Here is a 21,934-nt window from a genome sequence, read left to right on the forward strand (position 1 = left end):
TTAGTGATGATCAAGTCTAAAATATGTCCCTGTTTGTGTGTTGGCTGTTTAACATGTTGAGTTAAACCAATGTTTCTAAGTGTGTCACACAGTTTTTTTGCACTTCTGTCTTCAGGGTTGTCAACGTGAAAGTTGAAGTCTCCCACAATAATTAAACAGTCATAATCAACGCATATCATAGACAGGAGGTCACTAAAATCATTAAAAAAGTTTGATGTGGACTTAGGAGGCCTGTAAACATTCAGAAACATAGTTCGTACCGGGCTCTTTACCTGGACAGCCAAATGTTCAAAAGAGTCAAATTTTCCCAAAAACACCTTTTTACACTTTAGTGAATCATTAAACAATGTTGCCACTCCTCCACCTTTCCTTTTGCTGTCTGCTCTCACAAAGGAAATTGTAGTTTGGAGGTGTCGACTCCATCAGTATAGCTGCTTCACTAAATTCATGCAGCCATGTTTCTGTTAAAAACATTACATCAAGATTAATGTCAATAATGAAGTCATTAATTAACAGGGATTTTCCTGACAGAGATCTAATGTTTAATAAACCCAGTTTATATGATATGGTGGTTGTTGGTGTCTCTGTGGCAGGTTGCATCTGACAGTTTATGACTTTTAGGTACGATTGATTATTCCTGTTTGTTTTCCTTTTGCTTTTCTTATTTCTGCCACATATCATAACAGATATTCCATATTCTCCTCTTCAAGATGGCGCTGCGCAGGCAGCACCCAGTCATATCGGCTGTATCCCTTCTTTTCCTACTTTCTCCTCTTTATTGTTTTTTCTGGATTGTTTGTATATTACTGAATACAGGATCGGGTATTCTGAGCGTAGATGCCCTGAAGAAACCAACTTTTGGGACTCGATTATTTTTTGTTACTTTCGGAACATTTCGATGCCTCGAGTGGAGATCCCTTTGTCCGCGACTCCGAGCGTCCCATTGTCTACACGAGGAACCAGCTTCTCGGACTACGTGACTCCCCACGCTGCAGCCCTGCTCTTCACCACGCTCAGAAACTATCCATCCCCGCAGAAATACGGAGGAGGCGGAGAGGATGTCGGGGCGGGAGGACGAAGCGGAGGAAAGGTTATTTACCATCGGTTGTCACCGGTAACGTTAGATCTATTCGAAACAAGACCGAGGAGCTCGCAGCACTAACCCGTTTCCAAAGGAGGTACAGAGACGCTAGTATTATGTGCTTCCCGGAGACGTGGTTAGATGGATCTGTATTGGACTCAGTGGTCTCTCTGGACGGCTTTAAACTCATCCGCATGGACAGAACTTTTGCGGAGAGCGGAAAAAAGAGAGGAGGGGGGCTGGCGGTGTTTGTGAATGAGAGGTGGTGTAACGTGGCGCATGTTCACGTGAAGCAGCAGATATGCTGCTCGGATGTCGAAATTCTGGCAGTGAGTTTAAGACCTTATTAAGATCGTGCTCTGTGTTTACATCCCTCCCTCCGCGGACGCCGCCGGCGCGTGTGAGTGGATCCACGCCGCAGTAAACGATCTACAAACACAGCACCCCCACGCTCTAATGCTGATCACAGGGGATTTCAATCATGCCTCCCTCCGCTCCACCCTCCCCACGCTCACCCAGTATGTCACGTGTGCAACAAGCGACAGTAAAACGCTGGACCTTTTCTATGCCAATGTTAAAGACGCCTACACCTCCGCCTCCCTCCCCCCACTGGGACGCTTGGACCACAACCTCGTCTACCTGCTCCCCCACTACATCCCACTGGTGAGGAGAACAATAGCACAGAAGAAGTCAGTGAAAGTTTGGTCAGATGAATCCAATGAGAGACTGAGAGATTGTTTCAAAACCACAGATTGGAGCATGTTTCAAAGCCTTCATGGTGATGACATCAACAGCCTGACTGAATGTATCACTGGTTACATGAACTTCTGTGTGGAGAGCATTGTGCCTACACGACGGCTACGGTGCTTTCCAAACAACCCCCCCCCCTGGGTCACCCCTTAGCTCAGGGATGGGCAACTTCCATGATAAAGAGGGCCACATTTTTTTCAGCACGACCATTGGAGGGCCACATGACCACGCACTTCAAATAATTGGATATGAAAGACGCTACAAATTATTCTCAATAAGGACAAATTTTAGATGAATTTATATCTGTATGTTTACTGCACCAACATATAACTATTTTCTGCATATAGATGCATTTTAATATGTCCTTAAGCAAAATACAAACCGTTTGCTTTAAAAAAAAAATTGCAAAAAAAGAATTTAAACTCCATATCAATGCATTCAGGAGCATGGGTCATTTCAAATTTACAAGGAAAGAGGCATAAAACGGCACAGAACTTAACTCAAACAATAATGTGTCTATCCAGAAACAGTGTGGGCTTTCTTACAATACTGAATGCTCTATAATTGTATTTCTGTTACTTTTTGATTATGCACATCTGTTAGCTTTTTATTCTGAAAAATCTAATGTCCCATGCTCCTGAATGCACCATAGCTTTCTGACGCTCACGAATGCATCACACTGGTCTGTGAACGCGGTGCTGCACATCTTCTGCTTAAGACAAAGCTTTGCAGTTTCAAAACTCACGTCGGCTCTCACGGTTTATGTTGTGTGTGAATGACAAGAGACCAAAAAAAAAAAATCCCCCATGTCCATACTTCTTCCCATTTTGTCTGAAAAATGTGACTTTCTCGTCAAGTTTTCCCTTTATTCCACTGCTAGTGGCCAGGGCTCTTGACTTTCTTCCTCGCTGTTGCAAAGCGGCCCATGCCCGCTATTATTTGGGTATGGCCCCCTATCGGTCAAAAGTATAATTACATTTTTTTTTCTTTTTTTTTTTTTCTTCTCATTATTAAATGATTATTGATCTATTCGCGGGCCGCACTGAGTGATGACGAGGGCCGTGTGCGGCCCCCGGGCCGCCAGTTGCCCATCCCTGCCTTAGCTGAAAGTCCTCCTGAACCAGAAGAAGAGGGCTTTCTACTCAGGGGACAGAGAGGAGCAGCGTAGAGCACAGCGGGAGCTCCAGTGGAAGATCAGGGCGACAAAGAAGGATTATGGGAAGAAGATGGAGGAGCAGCTGGCGCAGAACAACGTCAGGGATGTGTGGAGAGGTCTGAAGAACATCTCCGGCTTTGAGCAGTGACACCAAGTTTGCAGATGAGTTGAACACATTCTTCACCCGGTTTGACTCCCCCCACACTGGACCCCTCCCTGCCGTCAACTCTCCACACGTCTCCAACCACCAGCCCTCCAGAGATCTACCACCCCCCCCACCGCCACTCTTATCAACGACCAACCCATCCACACCTTCATTCCTACCTTCCTCCCCTCTCACAGTCACACCAATGCAGGTGAGAGGGCAGCTGACGAGGCTGAAACAGAGGAAAGGCTTCTGAGGACCTGTGCAGATGAGCTCTGTGAGGTCCTCAGCTACACCTACAACCTGAGCCTCAGCCTGGGGGTGGTGCCCACCCTGTGGAAGACCTCCTGTGTGGTACCGGTTCCCAAAACACCGCACGCCAGAGAACCGAACCACTTCTGACCAGTCGCCCTGACCTTCCACCTGATGAAGACCATGGCGTGCCTCATCCTAGCTCACCTGCCCACCGTGGTCAGCCCCACTCTGGACCCGCTGCAGTTTGCCTACCGGCCCAACATCGGAGTAGAGGATGCCATCATCTACCTGCTGGAGCGGGCGCTCACCCACCTGGAGACCACCGGGAGCCCTGTAAGAGTCATGTTCTTTGACTTCTCCAGCGCTTTCAACACCATCAGACCGGTGCTGCTCAGGGAGAAGCTGGAGGACGCTGGGGTGGACAAACATCTAGCTGACTGGACCATCGACTACCTCACTGACCGCCCTCAGTACGTGCGGCTGCATGGCTGTCAGTCAGAAGTGGCACTCTGCAGCACCAGGGCCCCCCAGGGCACCGTTCTGTCTCCGTTTCTTTTCACCCTCTACACCTCGGACTTTACATACAACATGAACAGCTGCCACCTTCAGAAGTTCTCTGATGACTCGGCCATTGTGGGCTGTGTGTCTGAGGGGAACAAGCTGGTGGCCGATGTGGCAAGTGAATTTCTCCATTGTGAGATCTTATCTTATCTTATCTTATCTTAAGAGGCCCAGGCTGATGCTGGAAGCGGTCTTGTCTGATAAACGTGCGGCCAGGGTCCGGTGTACATCACAAGGAAGTTATCTGAAGGTCCTCAGGACAGGCATGTTCTGTGTAGAGGAGGAGGAGGATCTGGACCTCTGTGTTCTTTGGAAGACGCTGATTTAGTCACAGAACTGTGGTTTTCAGAATTAATATGTGGAGAGGATGTCAACCGTAGACCAATCTTAAGGACTTTGTTCATGTTATGAGAAAAATCAAGAAAAGGAACCTCTGGGCTTTGTGGAGAACAGGGGGAGGCGGGTGCAGTCTTGATCGGTGTTTGTGGGGATGGAACTTTTTGGTCCACTTTTGAGATCCGGGATGAATCCTCCTGTAATTCTGATGTAGCCTCTCTCTGTGTCATCTTTCTGGCCATCTTTATCTTGGCTTGTTCGGGCTGTACTGGGCTTATCATTTGTTTTGGCACTGGTCGAGCTTTGTTTTGGAACAAAGCTGATTGTGCATGCTTCACAGAATAGAAGATGTTTGAAATCAGCCGTTTTGCACCTGACCTATTTAGAGAGAAACCATCTCTGTTGAACAGATGTCTCCTCTCCCAAAATATGATAAAGTTGTCTATGAAGGTTACAGTTGTTTGTTTGCATGTTTTTTCCAGCCATTTGTTTAGCATCAAAACTCTGGAGAAAATCTTGTCTTCACAAGTAACGGGCGCATAAGGGCCGCTGAGAAACACCTTGACATTAAGGACATCAACTAAGTTCAATAGACGAATGTAGTCCTCTTTTAATACTTCTGATTTCCTTATCCAGAGGACGTCGCCCAGGGCTTCAGCTTGTATTATGAGTTTTTCCAAGGTCGGGCATTCTTTCAAGATCCTTGGAAGGACAAGATCCTTGATCAGACACCAGGCCAAAGTTCCTGTCGTTATACATCAACACCTCTGTGTTTTTCTTGTTACAGAAATGTTTAATCCCACTTACAGATCGATTGCATAATATCAGGGTCCTCGGCCCCATGGCATGTCTTTTCTCTGATGTCTTAGAGCAAAAATCGTTGACGTACCTCTGATTGATGTCAAGATCCTCCTGGGTCACATTTTGGAGCAGAACAAATCTGTTTCGTAACGGAATTCCAACATTTCCAGCAGGCTTACTCTTATCATTTGTTGTGGGAACAGCCCGCTGTTGTTTCACTTGTCCTGGGACAGTTCTCTGTAGTATCAGCCAGTTTCCTTTGTCTAGGTGCGGGTTTTGTTGATCCTTTGGTCTTGCACCCTGAGTGGTCCAGGGATTCTCATTTTCCTCAGGGATCTGTTTGTTCAGTGAGTTGCTGGGCTGGTGGTCACCGTTCGGAGTCGCAGGCAGGGTTGTTTCATTTCCATACGCGCCGTTTACATCATAATTCAGATCCAGTCGGCATATCTTTTGTTCTATAACAGCGATCTTCTGTAGAAGCGTGTCAAGGTCCACTGTGGTGAAGGGAGGCATCTTTCCAAAATAAAAATCTAAAATAAATAAAAGGAAAATAAATAAAATAACTAAATCCAACTTTCTGTGGTTTTGGCAAAGAGATAAAAAGGAGATAAAAAGTAAAAGGCAGGAAAATGCAAGCAAGCAGGGAGCAGAGAAAAAAGCGTCCGAGCAGGCAGAGAGGCAGAGCAATTCATCTCTGTAGTAGTGACATAGATTTGGAAGGGCTAAGCCACCTTGGTTTTTAGGCCTCTGTAACAGTTCTAACCCTATTCTAGGCTTCTTCCCATTCCATATGAATGAAATTAGAGCCTTATCAATAGACTTAAAAAAGGACTTAGGGAGATAAAGTGGGATACATTGAAACAGGTAATGAAATCTGGATAGAAATTTTCCCTTGTAATAGATTGTGCATATCACTTGTAATATTAATGCCCAGGTATTTAAAGCCATTTTTAGACAGATGGAACGGCAGGGCACCATCCTGTATTTGAAGAGCCAAGTCATTAACAGGATAGCATTCACTTTTACTGAAGTTCAGTTTGTACCCAGAGAGGGTGCCAAACCTCCTCAGGGTGTGGATAATATGAGGAGCACATAAAACAGGGTCAGATACATACATTAGCAAATCATCTGCATAAAGAGATACCTTAAACTCTCTTAACCTGACTGTAGCCATATGGATTTCGGATGGTGATGTTTTGAGAATAATAGACAGGGGCTCTATGGCCAAGGCAAACAACAATGGACTTATTGGACAGCCCTGATGGGTGCCCCTTGACAGCTGAAAGTATCGTGAATGTTTACCATTTGTGATTACACAGCCTTTGGGAGAGGTATACAAAGGTTATGGCCCTAATTTTATGAGATAAAATTAGGGCCATATCCAAATTTCTTTAAACATGCAAATAAATATCCCCATTCTACCCGATCAAAAGCTTTCTCTGCGTCCAGCGAGATAACCACTTCAGGTACCGCGCTGGATGCAGGAGAGTGGATAACATTTAGGAGCTGACGGATATTTGTGAATGAATACCGGCCTGAAATAAAACCAGTTTGGGCAGCAGATATCACATTGTGCATTGTTGTTTCAAGGCGTAAGGCAAGGGCTTTGGCCAAGATCTTCACATCACAGTTTAGGATGGAGATGGGTAAGAGCCACATTTATTGCTATCTTTACCTGGCTTAAGTAGGAGGGTAATTGATGCTTCAGTCAATGTCTGTGGGAGTGACCCATGGGACAGAGAGTCATTAAACATATCAAGTAGAATTGTTGATAGTTTATTAGAGAACTTTTTAAAGAACTCTATAGGATATCCATCTGGGCCTGGTGCCTTGCCACTCTGCATTGCTTTTATTGCAGTAATGATTCCCTTACAGTTTAATGGAAGCTCGGATTCAGTCCTGTGAACCGTTGTTACAGAAGGAGCCTGGAGGTTATTGAAGAAATGTTCCATGTCGGAGCAATTATTTGTCATCTCTGAAGTATACAGATTTGAGTAAAATTAGGCAAATGTGTCCTTAATTTCTTCTGGATCAATAGATAGGGTGCCATCCTCTTTGTGAATTTGCGGGATTTGTTGAGAGGCTGAGCGGCACTTGAGTTGATGTGCTAATAAACGTCCAGCCTTGTTACCGTGCTCGTAAACATGCCCTTGAGATTTTAATAGGAGACGTTCTGTTTTTTCAGTTGATAGTAAATTATAATGTGTTTGGAGGTCCAGCTTCCTCATGTAGAGCTCGGGGGAAGGGGAGACAGAGTATTGAGCATCAACCATAGATTTGCTTTAATAAGCTCCTCTTGCTTATTTCTTTTCATCCTGTTTATTTTAGCTGAGTACGCTATGATCTCACCCCTAATGACCGCTTTTAATATTTCCCACAGGAGAGAAGGAGAGATATCATCTTTTTTGTTGAAATTTATAAAGTCCTCTATTTTTTGGGATATCATTTCACAAAAGCTCTCGTCAGCCAAGAGGTTTATGTCTAATTTCCAGGGGAAGTATTGTAACTGAAAGAGAGGGAATGCAAGATCAAGTAATACAGGGGCATGATCTGATTCTACTATAGATGAATGTTCAACTTTTTTGACAGAGGGGAGAAGGTTCTTGTCAATAAAAAAATAGTCTATTCTCCTGTATGAGTTATGTACATTTGAAAAGAAAGAGGACTTACTTTGCGGAAATAGAAAATGCCAGGGGTCAACACCTCCTATCTGGTCCATAATAACTGGTAATAGTTTGGCCTTTTTAGAAAGGTTTGTAGTTTTAGAACTCGAGCAGTCAAGAGTTGGATTCATCACACAGTTTAAGTCCCCGCCGAAAATCAACTGTTATGAATTCAGATCTGGGATTAGTGATATGATTTTACCCATAAACGTTTCATCGTCCCAATTCAGGGCATAGATATTTACTAGAACTACAGGCTTGTGATAAAGGAGCCCTGAAACCATCACAAATCGTCCCTGTGGATCAGAAACAAGAGCAGTAGCATTAAACTTAAATTTTTTATGGATTAATATAGCTGTTCCACAAGTTTTAGAATTAAGATTTGAATGGAACACATTACCCACCCATCTCTTTTTAAGTCTGACTTGATCTTTTAACAATAGGTGGGTTTCCTGTAGAAATATCACATTTTAAAAACTTTAGATAGTTAAATATCCTGACTCTCTTAACGGGCCCATTTAAATCCCTCACGTTCCAACTAACGAATCGTATAGAAGCCACTTCTGCATTGATACAATTTACCATGTTTAACTAGAATAAATATGAAATGGGAAGAAAAAAAAAGTGAAACAATGAAGTATTGGAGTGTACAGTTAGGCTTTCTTTATCTCTCAAGCTAGTAGAAAAGAGTATATGTTGCAAAAATACATAAATACATTGGTGTCCCTTTCCCCAACCCTTCCCACAAACATAAACAAAACTAGAACTAAGCCTATACTTGTCGCTCTCTCTGAGGCAAGCTGCAGGCTAAAGACTATTTCAAAAAACTTCCAGAAGCACATTTTTCCAATACTCAGTCCCTAAAATAAGCTGTATTGGAAAATCTTAACCTCAAAATTTAAACAAACAAACAAAAAAAACTGATGGTTGAACATCAGGATAACTAACGACTGTGGCTTGATGGGTTGAGTAGTCGTCTGGCAACCAGAAGGTTGTGGGTTCGATTCCAGCTTCCCCTTGCTACATGTCGCTGTGCCCTTGGGCAAGGCACTTAACCCCAAGTTGCCTACCGAGCTGCGTCTCGGTGTATAAATGTGTGTGCGTTAGTGAGAGCGACTGGGTGAATGTGGCTATAGTGTACAGTGCTTTGGGTGGTCAGCATGACTGGAAAAGCACTATATAAGTTCAGTCCATTTACCATTTAACAAACAAGTAGGCACACATATAAGAATGCATATAACCTCAAAATTGAAATACAAAAGAGTGTTTTATTAGAGGAAGAACTCTAGATATAATTCAGCATAATGCTGATTAGTCCATTGATAACATCACTAAGTGATCATACTTCGGGTCCGCGAACCGCAGGTTGACATCGCATGCCGGAGAGGTGAACTAATATGTCATTGACATCAGGTGATTAACCATCGCCGAAATGAACAGTGCAAACCATGTCAGAGTCCTATTCCGAGTTACCGAATCTCCGATCATAAAACTTCTGAGCTTCATCAGGCGAGCCGAAGGTGAACTCGTCGTCTCCGCACATCACTCGCAGCCGGGCTGGGTAGAGCAGGTGGAATCTGATGTTCTTCTGATACAGGGCATGCTTGACGCTGTTAAACGTGGCTCTCTTTTTAGCGAGAGTTGTGCTGACATCCTGATAGATCCTTATAGCGGTGCCTCGGTATTTGAGCTCATGATTCCTGGCCCAATGCAGCGCTGCTTCTTTCTGTTGGAATCTGGAGAAGCAGACCAGGAACGCGCGAGGGGAAGATCTCTGGGCAGCTCTGAAGGTCGGGGTATGGTGGGCTCTCTCCAGCTCAGGCGGTGTAGAAAAAAACATCTGGACCCATCACTTCCATCAAGACATCCAACATGAACTTTAAGGGATCTTTGCCATCTTCACTGCCCTCGGTAATATTCAATATTATGCAAAGATTAGATCTCCGTGAGCGGTTCTCGAGGTCGTCGCACCGGTCCAGCAGCGACTGGGTCTAGCTCTGGAGCGTTTTGATGGTAGACTCGGACGCTGTTAGCCGCTTGAAGTTATCACATGCCACCGACTCGACGGCAGACGGCTCTGGAATGAGGTCACTGTGGTCTGTAGTGAGTCCAGTGAAGCTTGTATTGGTCTAATGGCGTCTTGAATAAGAGTAGAAATATCTTCTTTGAGTGATGTTCACAGTTTAGGGAATTCAGCCGCCAGTTGGACCATGGCCACCACCGTTGCTGCAGGTTTCTCGGGTATCACTGGATCCCCCGTTGTTGTTGGAAGGTTGCTAGTTTCAAAGGATGCTAGCTTGCCCACCGCACGTGTCGCAGGAGTTTGTAAGTTAAATGATTTTGCGTGTTTGGACATGCTCGTTACCAGGGTGCGATTTGCAAAAAAACCAGAGGGGGGATCATTTCCTCGATTAATCACATAATGTCGATAGGTAACTCAAGATTATTTGCAAATTTTATCCTTTTATTTCTGAAAGTGTAATAGCCTGTTTGGGCATTTTAATATGCAATTTTGCAATATATGACACTAATAAAATACATGCTTGTACAAAAAATATTTTTATTTTGTTATTTTACAAGCACTTTTGAGAATTGGAATGAAAACATCCTAGTGACAAATGTTAAACTCTGGACTATAATGGCTAAATGACTAATTATGACGCCCTGATGTTTACACAATGTGTAAATAAATTTGTAAATAAATACCATGCCGATATATTTTTTGCCTCTTAAACAAAGATAGACATGGTATTAGGCATTAATAAAAAAAAATGTACATTTCAATAAAGTCATAAGTTTTATTGCTCGTTTTTTCACTCTCTCGCACACATCTAATTCTGAGCTTTCACACCAACAATAATTTCTTTGAATATTTTTGCTTTCTGTTTATATCCATATTCATACAGTTTAAGCCTGGAAAAAGGTTTTAAATTTCCAGGTCATTCCAGTCTTACACTTTGCTTGCAACTGGGCAGGAGCTTAGTAACCTGAATGAGACTGTTTAGCAGCTGTTTAGTAACTCCAGGTCCTTTGTTTGGCAACGTAATTCAGCATTAGTTTGACAAATACAGAGACAACAAATTAAACATTAAAGTACGGTTTATGGGTTGGGTTTCTGCAATGTTCCCAGCATGTTAAAAACTCATCTTCAGAACCAATGTCTGCTCAAAATGGTGATCTGCACCAAGTAATCTACTTTAAGCAGTTATCACCGATTATTGCACTGTAAACTGCAGAAAATACATGCAGAGATGCTCTCTCTGCCTTTACTACCGTCAGCTCCTATGGCGGAGGGATATTTCAGCTGGATACACTCAGTGTCTCGTGAAGGCAGGTCTCTTAATAACCACTGTTTCGTCACTTATTTTAGAGCCCAAATAAGCGATTTATCTTTCAGAAACGTGCCCAAAAAAAACGCAACCCGTGACTTAAAAAATTTACAAGCGCCTTTAGAATAAAAGAAGCCCAAAGTCGCATGAAATGAACAGTCTGTGCAACAGTGAGCGCGGATCTGTTTCGCTCTAGCTCTCTTGAAACTATGGAAAGCGCAGAGCGTAAAAGAAACACAGTCCGGGAGCGCGGTGGGGAAAAACATTAGGGAACGGTGTGTGTTTTGACGCGCGATTAACGGCGACAAAAAAAATGTCGGCGTTGTGGTCTTAAGCGTTAAAACTGACAGCCCTAATTTATATACATTTTTAAATTCAGACCGGGGGGGGGAATGTATCCCCCCCAGGGATAAAACATGAATGACCAGAGGGGGGGACGTCACAAGCAGAGGGGGGGGGGGTAAATCCCCCCCATCCCCCCTGGCAAATCGCACCCAGCTCGTTACTGAGACCACTGTCAAACCAACTTCAGCAGTACAAATTGTGCCGAAGTTCGTGCAGAAAGTTCGTTCCAAGGGAGAATAACAAAAAGTGAGCCTGGAGCCTTCGCGTGTGCGTCCTCTCTCTACATGTCACAACCGGAAGTCCCCAGTAAAACTTATCATCGACAAACTACGATCCAAGACTGAAGCACCAAGAAACGTTTTATGCTGGCATTCAAACTAGCAAAGGCTAGCAAGGCTTTCTCTGAAGGAGAGTTTTTAAAGAATGGTTGAGACAGCAGGTTTCTTGTGTCCGGAGAGCGAAGACAAGTTTAAAAATAATTGTTTATCACGCAGGACAGAGACTCTCATCGAGGAACTGATTGATGAAGATATAGCAGTGAGTTAAACAAAAAGGTCTTTAAGTTATATTCACTGGCCCTGGATGAAAGTAACGATATAAAGACACTGATCAGCTCCTGGTTTTTATCAGAGGATTAATGACAGTTTAGAGATAACAGAGTTTCTGACCATGGAGTCCCTGAAAGGACAAACAGGGAGATGATTTATATCATGTTGAAGTAATATTATTGTCCTAATCCTGTTTCGCTAATAAAGGCCCACTTTTGCCCCGGTTTAAGATTTGACAATAAATGAGAAAAGCATTGTTCAGAGGTAAAACATTGTAATATGCATATTTAGTTCATAGAAATTAAATATGGAGACAGAGTTTACATTACCATTATGAGATGATTTCACAGCGTGATGTAGAAGCCTGTCTGAAGTAACTTTTGCCAAGACATCCTTTTTCTACAGTGTCTGTCCTCCTCCTCTAAGTTAGGGAGGGAGGGGTAATCTGTAAGATATCTGTTTCTCAAACAAAGGGGCTGCTCTTCCCAGTACGGGGTTAGGCCGCAATGACCTAACAGCCATAAAACCAAAGTTGCATGTTATCTTATCCTGGAGCAGGGAGAGACAGACACTGCTCTGCTTTCCTTAGTAACCCCAACTAAGATATTTTATTTTTCTTAACAATCCCTCTGTTTTGATCCTAATAAATCAAACCAAAAACTAGACTAAACTAAGTCCATGTCTTGAAACCCTTAAACAAAGTGTAAACGGTAAGATGCAATACCAGTAACCCACTGTCCCCTCTGTTGGCGACTTATGAAATCAAATTAAGTTCAAATTTACCCCTTAAATGTAAAATAACCCAAGTATAAGCTAATAAGCTACTAAACCTATCTGAATCTCAAGCATACTAAAATTAAGAAAAGTAAGCACCTTTATCAAGGAGGCGCAAGGCTAAAATAACTTTGCAACTACCAAGAAATTGTTATATGAGCTAAATATGACTCTAGAAGTCTTAACCTAGATTAGCAAGATGTCTTTTTAGAAATTAATATAACCTGTGAAAGCACTACACTCAGATCAAACCACAGAATAAAGACCAAATCATCATGCAATGCAAAACCAAGATTCTAACAATACTAGCATTTAACATCTTAGGAATATGTAACTTATAAGACAAATACAAAATTCTCTTTTTTTACACAATGCATTCAATTGTTGTCATGATGTCTTGCGTCTCAGACATGTCTTCTCCTCGCCCTTAAAGATAATGGTATATAGAGTCATTGTTCCAACCGCCGATCCCCACACATCTGTATGTGAATCATTTTAATAAAAATAAAAAACAGAAACAAAATAAAAATCCAGCTGCCTCATCCGTGAGTGGCTATCGGCACATCAAGTTGCTCCGTTGAGCTTTCCTTGAACCCTCTGTGGCTGGCACACATGGCTCTGGAATCGGATGGGCCTCCCGACCCTTTGGCCCACCGTATCTGTCTTATGATGACCTTAGCGCGCACTCATTCGAGGTCGGTGGACTCCCTTCACATTCCTGGACTCTCCAAGTTTTTATGTCTCCAACACAACCTGAAACTTACATGACAATCTTTAGATATCAAATGTCGTGTGCTGCCTGTAAATCCGGAGGTTGACTTCGGCCCTGAAAAACTCCTTTCAGTCATATGGAATCGTATCCTGTAATGAAATTAACGGAACACTCCAACAAGAAACAAACATCGAAGTTTTTTACCCCATTTTCAATTTAGTCTGTGCACAGATTTTACCCAATTGTTTTTTGTTTTGTTTTTTTGTAGATTCCCATTACTCCTTACCACCTTCCATTGTTCCATCTTCATCCTATCGGGAAACCTATTTCAGATATGTAATATTTAATGAGACATTTTATCACAATTTATCTGTCCTGTCCTTCTCGTGGGCCTCTGGTTGTCCTGCAAAAGAATGCATGCACAAATACTTTAGACCTCTGATGGGGACCTCTGTGTCTGTGGAATCGAAAATTAGTTAATTCGGTTTAGAAATCAAAGGACATTTTCCTGTAAGAATGTCAGAATCTTCTTTGGATTAAAAATTACCATACATTGCACCACTTCACACAAAACTCTATGAAACTCTGTAACCTCTATTTAATACTCAGATGTCCTACTCTGTGTGGTTCAGAAAAGGTTCCTATTTTTAATCTGAGAGAAAAAGCAAACCCCCATCAGGTAATTTTATAGAATGTAGTCCTCTTGCAATGAATTTCTCGCTTTGTTTACCTTCAAGAGATACCATCCTCAAATTAAAAAGTCCTGCATCCACATCTGTCTATCAAGTTGTTACAAATCCTGACACACCAATGATTTTAAACTACTTACTTAAACAGGGCCTGTAATAGAACTAGCTTAGATATACATTAAGTTACCCTCTGTTTTTCTATTTTATCCATTTTTTCCATTTTATGTAGTTGTTCCATTTTATTTTACATTCACTTTTTGTACTGCCAAAACTGTGGGCCTTTTTCCAAGAACCCCCCTTACAGAATCTTCCTCCAGCAGATACAGGCTTTTCTGACACTTCACCCATTAAATCTAATTTATGTCCCCGGCCTGTTTCTTAGGAGTCAACTGAACAAACATTCAGTGTTATGGGTAAGGTCTTTGTTTTTTGTTTTTTAAACAACCGTTATCTGATTTGATTTACAACACAGTCACATACCTCCTGTGGGGTCCTGCAAAAGAACCCCTCATCCAAGTTACTGTTCTCTATCCCTCTGTTTGAGAACAAAATTAATTTTGTTACAAAACATTAACAAAGAACAGTATGTAGTCATCATAGGGAGTCAATTAACTGCAAATGCTCACCCGTGGTAAAGCAGGCAGAAGTTGCATAAGATCAGTGTATCTAAATTAAATAATAACTACGAGTTTATGTTCTCAGTGGCACACCGCAATTCGGCTTTGTGAGAATGCTGGATGTTCCAAGTTATTTACATACTGAAACAGGGTGGTGTATGTGGGCAAAAGACATATAAAACATTGTTTTTAACCTGAATAAAACACATGGTAATATAGCAAATCCTGGTGAAAAGCTGGTATATCAGAGCTGGCAACTGTTATACGTAGAATAGAAAAATCTCAATGCTTGTGAGCTAATAAGGAATAACCTAACTAATTTGTGTAACCTAAAATGTGTCTCTGGTAAGAAATAACATTTGGTTTAAAAACAGAATGTGTATCTCAGGACACATCTGTGCATACCAGAGAGAGGGCTCATCGTAAAAATGGCCCCAGGAAGTCTGAAGCTGATAACAACTCCCATTCTGGAAATTTATGGCATGCAGTTGTAAACCAGAGAGACATTTCCACCCATTGAATCTCCTGCTCATAGTTGTACACTGTCCGCTGTTTAATTGTGTACATAACAAAAAAGTGAATAAACATGAACATATTGTCAAAACCGCAAACCTGTGCACTGGGATACGCTCAATTGGCTGTCTCAAAATTTTTTTAACCACCTCCGATCCATTTGCTCAGGAACTCAAAAGATGGAGAGAAAGAAAAAATATGAGAACACAGGCCATCCATATCACATCCCATTAAATGTGTTCAGTAGTATATGGCTAGAAATAACTGTATGTGTTTTACCTTAAAGATGTTCGTTACCAGACTGTGTGGCTCCTGAGATGAACTTGGATTGACATGTAACAGATCAGGCAAACATGAGATCGGAGTTAAGACTTCATATTCAAGGCTTCCATGTGTGGAACTCTACATTTCTTCCCCCAGTGTTGCAATAGTAGATCGCTGTAATGTCTCTGCAGCGCACCTCAGTGACAAAGTCCCCTTTACACAACTCAGATGCTGATGAATCAAGTGGCTTCAATATGTGCAGAAAGTTCATACAGTCACTTCCCTTGACAGCTTGGGATCTGTGCTGTTCATGAGCGTTGGCCACTTTTCCAGGGTGCGTAAACATTGTTCATGGGAGCGTTATCCCCTTGCTAGGGTACTGACCTTCTGGAGGTGAGGTCATATTGGGACTTCATGCCAGGCTGACTTGCTGGTGCGAAACAATCTCTTGCCCAGGGCCCAGCGTAAGCAGCTGTAGGTGTTTGAAACGTTCTGACATGTCCACCTCGTCCTTTCGGTCCTCTGCTCCTTCCCCCATGTCTGTGCTGATTTGTCACAATGCCATCCGGGTCCATGCTACAGAATCCACAGACCTATAATGAATTGAAGGACAAACAGAACAGGAGGAGGTAGCCCCCCTCCTTTAATTAAATTAGAGACATTCCTCTGTGTAATCTGCTGCTTCTCTCACTCCCTTCCTGCTTTGTTTTCTAATAACTGTAATTTTAGTAACTTTTAGTAATTAACAAACTCAAGCATCGTCTTTCCCCCCTCCTTTTTGAGCCAAAGGCAAATAGTATATCAAATATTTTTTTCCAGCGAGCCTACCAGGATTTAAGTTCATCATCTGAGAAATTGAAGAGGACACGTTTTTTAACACTATTACCCTAAATAATTCACCCAAAGTGGACTGATAGTTTTAGGATCCACACCTGTGTGTTTGATCCATCCTTCGGATTTTTTCCAGTAGATGTTGTAAAACCTAGTTAAACATAGAAAGCTCTGCTGAAGTAGATAAAAGAAAATGCTGTGTAACTGCATGTGGAGGTTAAACAGCTTTCTTCCAAGGAAGAAATTAGAAAAAAACACTAAAGTTACTGTCATGTTTTTCAAGTGTTTAGCCCACATGCAGAAACGACGGGAGTCCAGCGCACAGTTTTAAGGTGTTTATTTAAAGGAAAATAATGCACAATGGAGGTCGAGACTAAAAGAAGCCTGGAACGAGGCCTGAACGTCGGAGCGGGGTTGACTGTAAGGGAAAGGGGATAATGAGTCAAAACACAGGAACCAGGAAGATGCTTACCCTTAGTCGAAGAACTCAAACTGGGGAGAGTAAATGCCGAGGGAACTAGTGTGTCTGTTCTAGTAAGTGGGTAGTGGCTGAAGGGCGGCAGATGGAGCTGGCGATAGATCCGAGCCAACCTCAGCAGGCAAGGGCGAGAGACGGATTGACCAGAGTGCAGGGAGCAAGAGGGTGCCAGTGGAATCCGGGAGGGGAAACCTCACCCCGACTTGGTAATGCCAAGGAAGTGTGAGGGGGAGCACCAGAGCAGGATCTGAGCAGGGAATTCCACTGGGACACAATCCTCTTCAGGACTCCAGGACAGGTGAGTGAATCCATGCACACAAAACTGTGACAAAACAGGAGATCAAAATTAGTCCACAGCCTGAGAAGACAAAAACTCACAGCAAGCAAAAATCCAGGGCTAGGTCAGAGGCCACGTCGTACCACGACTGGTTTAAGGCTCTGGCATCTTCGGTCTGTCTCTGCGCTGCTTAAGAAGCCAGCGGAATCTGCCTCTGATGAGCCGCAGGTGTGGGGCACGCTCCCACAGACACCAACACCACCTGTGGAGAGAAACCCAGAACAGGGACACACAAGCAGCACCCTAACAGTTACATCCTAAAATGGCTCTAAAATCAGATTTGTGCCTGTGTTTAGAATATTTTAAATTCTGCCAGCCACGGTCGATCACCAGCAACGATGTTGAAAAGTTTATTCACCAGAAGTTGCACATTACCAAATGAACAAATAGAAAAGATTCCTCGGCTGCTAAATTACTTTGTGACAAGGGCATCTGCATTTTGGTAGGACTTTGAAAATGTCGATACATATACTGAATAATTTAGGGACCGTCCTGTGATTACCCCGTAATATTTCCCGTTTCTACTAATTTCTGCCATTCTGCAATATCAGTATATATAATAAAATGATGCAAGCCCTTAACATTTGTCGTAGATTCCTCAATTTTAGCTTCTTCATTTGAGGATAACTTCAAAACTGACTCATGACTAAATGCAGGGTTAACAAAATCTGTCAAATCGACCGCAATATCCTTTTGCCCACACTATTAAGGTACATTTTAACCATAACTTTTAACTTTATAGTTTTGCTTCCTTGTGTTTCCCCAAGCCTGCAAATGAGCAGAAGCTGATAGGGTGCTATTTTCTGCTTTCTATTAATCAACTAGATTTAAGTCTGACAAATTATATCTATTTATGTATCTATTATAACTATTTATCTATGATCACTATTTAATCGCAAATTATATTTTATTTCTGAAAGTGTATACATTCATTCGGCATTTTAAAATGCTATTTTGCAATAGATAATGCTAATTAAAATTACACTCTTACAGAAGGCATCTTCCCTTTTTGTTTTTTTCCCAATTTTTAATGCCTCAAACAGATGTTTAATGTTCTCGCAACTTTTCCAAACTTCTAACCTCTTTCTAACTTTTAGGCTACATTTTAAAATAAAAAAATCTCCAAAACTCACCAAGATGCAGCCGGCCGTGTGCTTTCCAATGCAAATCACCCAATCAGCCAATACCTCAAATTGCTTTTCTCCATTCAAACTTCTCCTGCACTTCAGCAAACATCATTAATGCATTGACCTTTTTTTTCCAATGATTTCCAAATTCCCCTTAGTTTTTTACCCATATCTTAGCCAGATTCTTGCTCCATAATGAACACTTTTAACTTAACCAAATGAAATCTGCTCCACAATCACTTATCTTATTTTGAGGCCCACACACGTGGGAATTTCACACTATCATGAAGACACACACACACACCCACAGACCCCCACTCTTTGAAGAGCCACAGGGCTCAATTCAGTCTGTGCTTCTCACTCACACTCCATGGATCCCATTTACAACCGAGACATTCAAAATGTTGGACAAGACAGAACATATAAACACAGACAGCAAGTGCGCAAAGAGGGTCCGGTCCTTTCTGCAACCCTTCATTTCGACAGAACTTTCTCACTTATTTTATTACCTCCTTGGTCTAACTGTCTAACGGGGTTCTGGAGCTAGAGAACAATCCAAATTGTCCCCCTGGGGCCCCTTATTTCATCTCTATTCTTTTTATAACAGTTTCACCATTCAGGGTCTTAACTGTTCTTAGCCTCAACTTTTAAAGATGTTACGTATTCTTGGCCATTCTCTATTCCCTGCTTCTTTATGAGCGTCCCAAATTCTCAGGAGGTAGCGCAGCCCCTCAGCCCTAAAATCACTAGTTTGTCAGTCTCGTTTGCGTGTGGCCAATCCTCCGGACATATTTTTTTGTCTTTGTTTTTTTTATCTTTTTTATTTTGTTTCATTTTATTTTTCGACAGCCTCACCATTTAAGATGTCTTGGCTGTTATTCTCTTTTATCATTTCTATCTTATTTTAAGTTTTTTTGACGTGAACAAACACGTAAATCCCAATCAGTCTTGTCTCGGTTTCAACATAAATTCCATTCAATCCTCTCATACTAGTCGTTCTGTTCGACCTCTGATATTTTGAGAATAAAGCTTCTCACAGCAACACTTGATTTAGCCTACATCTAATCTTAGCCAATAGGAGAATCAAAATCTCCTTACTTTTTTCGGGTCGACCCTGTTTTGCTGTAAGTGATTACTTCTTCGTGCCCAAATTCAAAAGGTTCCTCCACTTAATGTCAAATCTGGGTCACAGCTAACCATAGTGTTGAAGTAGTATTATTGTCCTAATCTTGCTTTGCTAATAAAGGCCCATTTTTGCCCCGGTTTAAGATTTGACAATAAATGAGAAAAGCATTGATCAGAGGTAAAACATTGTTATATGCATATTTAATTCATATAAATTAAATATGGAGACATTATAAGATGATTTCACAGTGCGATGTAGAAGTCTGTCTGAAGTAAGTTTTGCCAAGACATCCTTTTTCTACAGTGTCTGTCCTCCTCCTCTAAGTTAGGGAGGGAGGGGTAATCTGTAAGCTATCTGTTTCTCAAACAAAGGGGCTACTCTTCCCAGTAAGGGGTCAGGCCGCAATGACCTAACAGCCATAAAACCAAAGTTGCATGTTATCTTATCCTGGAGCAGGGAGAGACAGACACTGCTCTGCTTTCCTCAGTAACCCCAACTAAGATATTTTATTTTTCTTAACAATCACCAGTTGTCTGCTGTCATGGAGAGAATGAAGCTGCTTCATCCATCAGGAATCTCTGTGTACCTGTGTGCAAATATTCCAGTATAATCATGTTGTGAATCCAGTTATAAAACTTGTTAACTCTATACAGCAAAGGAACTTCAGCATCATCAGTTTATTACATTTCTGGAGGAAACTGAAGCCGATCATCAGGACCTGATTTACCACTCTGGTGTCGGCTGGTTAGGTCTGGACAAAGTGTTCCTAAGAGTGTTGGAGCTTAGAGAGGAGATCTAGATATTTTTGGAGTTAATGGGGAAATCTGATGAATTTCCTGAGCTGAGGGACAAGAACTGACTTTGTGACTTTGATTTGCTGTGGACATATTTTCACACATGAATGAGCTGAATTTAAAGCTACAGGGGAATCAATCAACAGTTCATAATTTGAACAAAGGGCTTTACAAGCTAAAATACAAACAAAAAGATGCTGAGACAAAATAGATAAAATATAAAAATGTATAATAACAACATAAAGAGATTCAAACTAAAAATTACATAACAGCACAATTAAAAACTATTTTAAGAGCAATATAGAAAAATAAAATCACAAAATAAACAGGGAGGCGGGGGACATTGAGTCTGAATGGACCATGTTCCACGCCTCTATTGTTGAGGCGGCTAGTTGGAGCTGTGGCCGCAAGGTTGTCGGTGCATGTCGCGGCGGCAACCCTCGAACCCGCTGGTGGACACCAGCGGTGAGGGAAGCTGTCAAGCTGAAGAAGGAGTCCTACCGGGCTTTTTTGGCCTGTGGGACTCCGGAAGCAGCTGATGTGTACCGGCAGTCGAAGCGGCAGGCGGCTCGGCTGGTCGCTGAGGCAAAAACTCGGGCGTGGGAAGAGTTCGGAGAGGCCATGGAGAAAGACTTCCGTACGGCTTCGAAGCGTTTCTGGTCCACTATCCGGCGTCTCAGGAGGGGGAAGCAGTGCAGTACCAACACTGTTTACAGTGGGGGTGGTGTGCTGCTGACCTCGACTCGGGACGTCGTGCGTCGGTGGGCGGAATACTTCGAAGACCTCCTTAATCCCACCAACACGTCTTCCATTGAGGAAGCAAAGCCTGGGGACTCTGGGTCGGGTTCTCCCATCTCTGGTGCTGAGGTTGCCGAGGTTGTTAAAAAGCTCCTCGGTGGCAAGGCCCCGGGGGTGGATGAGATTCGCCCTGAGTACCTTAAGGCTCTGGATGTTGTGGGGCTGTGTTGGTTAACGCGGCTCTGCAACATTGCGTGGACATCGGGGGCAGTTCCTCTGGATTGGCAGACTGGGGTGGTGGTCCCCCTATTTATTCCAACTATATATTCCAACTACAGAGGAATCACACTCTTAAGCCTCCCTGGTAAGGTCTATTCAGGGGTTCTGGAAAGGAGGGTCCGTCGGATAGTCGAATCTCGGATTCAGGAAGAGCAGTGTGGTTTTCGTCCTGGCCGTGGAACACTGGACCAGCTCTATACCCTCAGCAGGATTCTTGAGGGGGCATGGGAGTTTGCCCAACCAGTCTACATGTGCTTTGTGGATCTGGAGAAGGCATTCGACCGTGTCCCCCGGGGGATCCTGTGGGGGTACTCCGGGAGTATGGAGTACCGGACCCTTTAATAAGGGCTGTCAGGTCTCTGTACGACCGGTGTCAGAGTCTGGTCCGCATTGCCGGCAGTAAGTCGGACTCGTTTCCGGTGAGAGTTGGACTCCGCCAAGGTTGCCCTTTGTCACCGATTCTGTTCATAACTTTTATGGACAGAATTTCTAGGCGCAGCCAAGGTGTTGAGGGGATCCGTTTTGGTGGCCTTAGGATTGCGTCTCTGCTATTCGCGGATGACGTGGTCCTATTGGCCTCATCAGGGCGTGATCTACAGCTCTCACTGGAGCGGTTCGCAGCCGAGTGCGAAGCGGCCGGGATGAAAATCAGTGCCTCCAAATCCGAGCCCATGGTCTTGAACCG

General features: G+C 42.8%; 1 protein-coding gene across 1 annotated transcript in view; it reads left to right on the forward strand.

The window, feature by feature from the left end:
• Positions 1 to 21,934, forward strand: part of LOC105924182 — a 52,979-nt gene that overhangs the window by 26,183 nt on the left and 4,862 nt on the right. Inside the window, exons 6-8 of the mRNA XM_036138671.1 lie at positions 996 to 1,114; positions 1,213 to 1,410; positions 1,601 to 1,744. Of these exons, the coding sequence (XP_035994564.1) occupies positions 996 to 1,114; positions 1,213 to 1,410; positions 1,601 to 1,744 (461 nt within the window). The remainder of the gene's footprint in view (positions 1 to 995; positions 1,115 to 1,212; positions 1,411 to 1,600; positions 1,745 to 21,934) is intronic.

Source organism: Fundulus heteroclitus, chromosome 7 (genome assembly GCF_011125445.2).
Source record: "Fundulus heteroclitus isolate FHET01 chromosome 7, MU-UCD_Fhet_4.1, whole genome shotgun sequence".
Taxonomy (NCBI): domain Eukaryota; kingdom Metazoa; phylum Chordata; class Actinopteri; order Cyprinodontiformes; family Fundulidae; genus Fundulus; species Fundulus heteroclitus.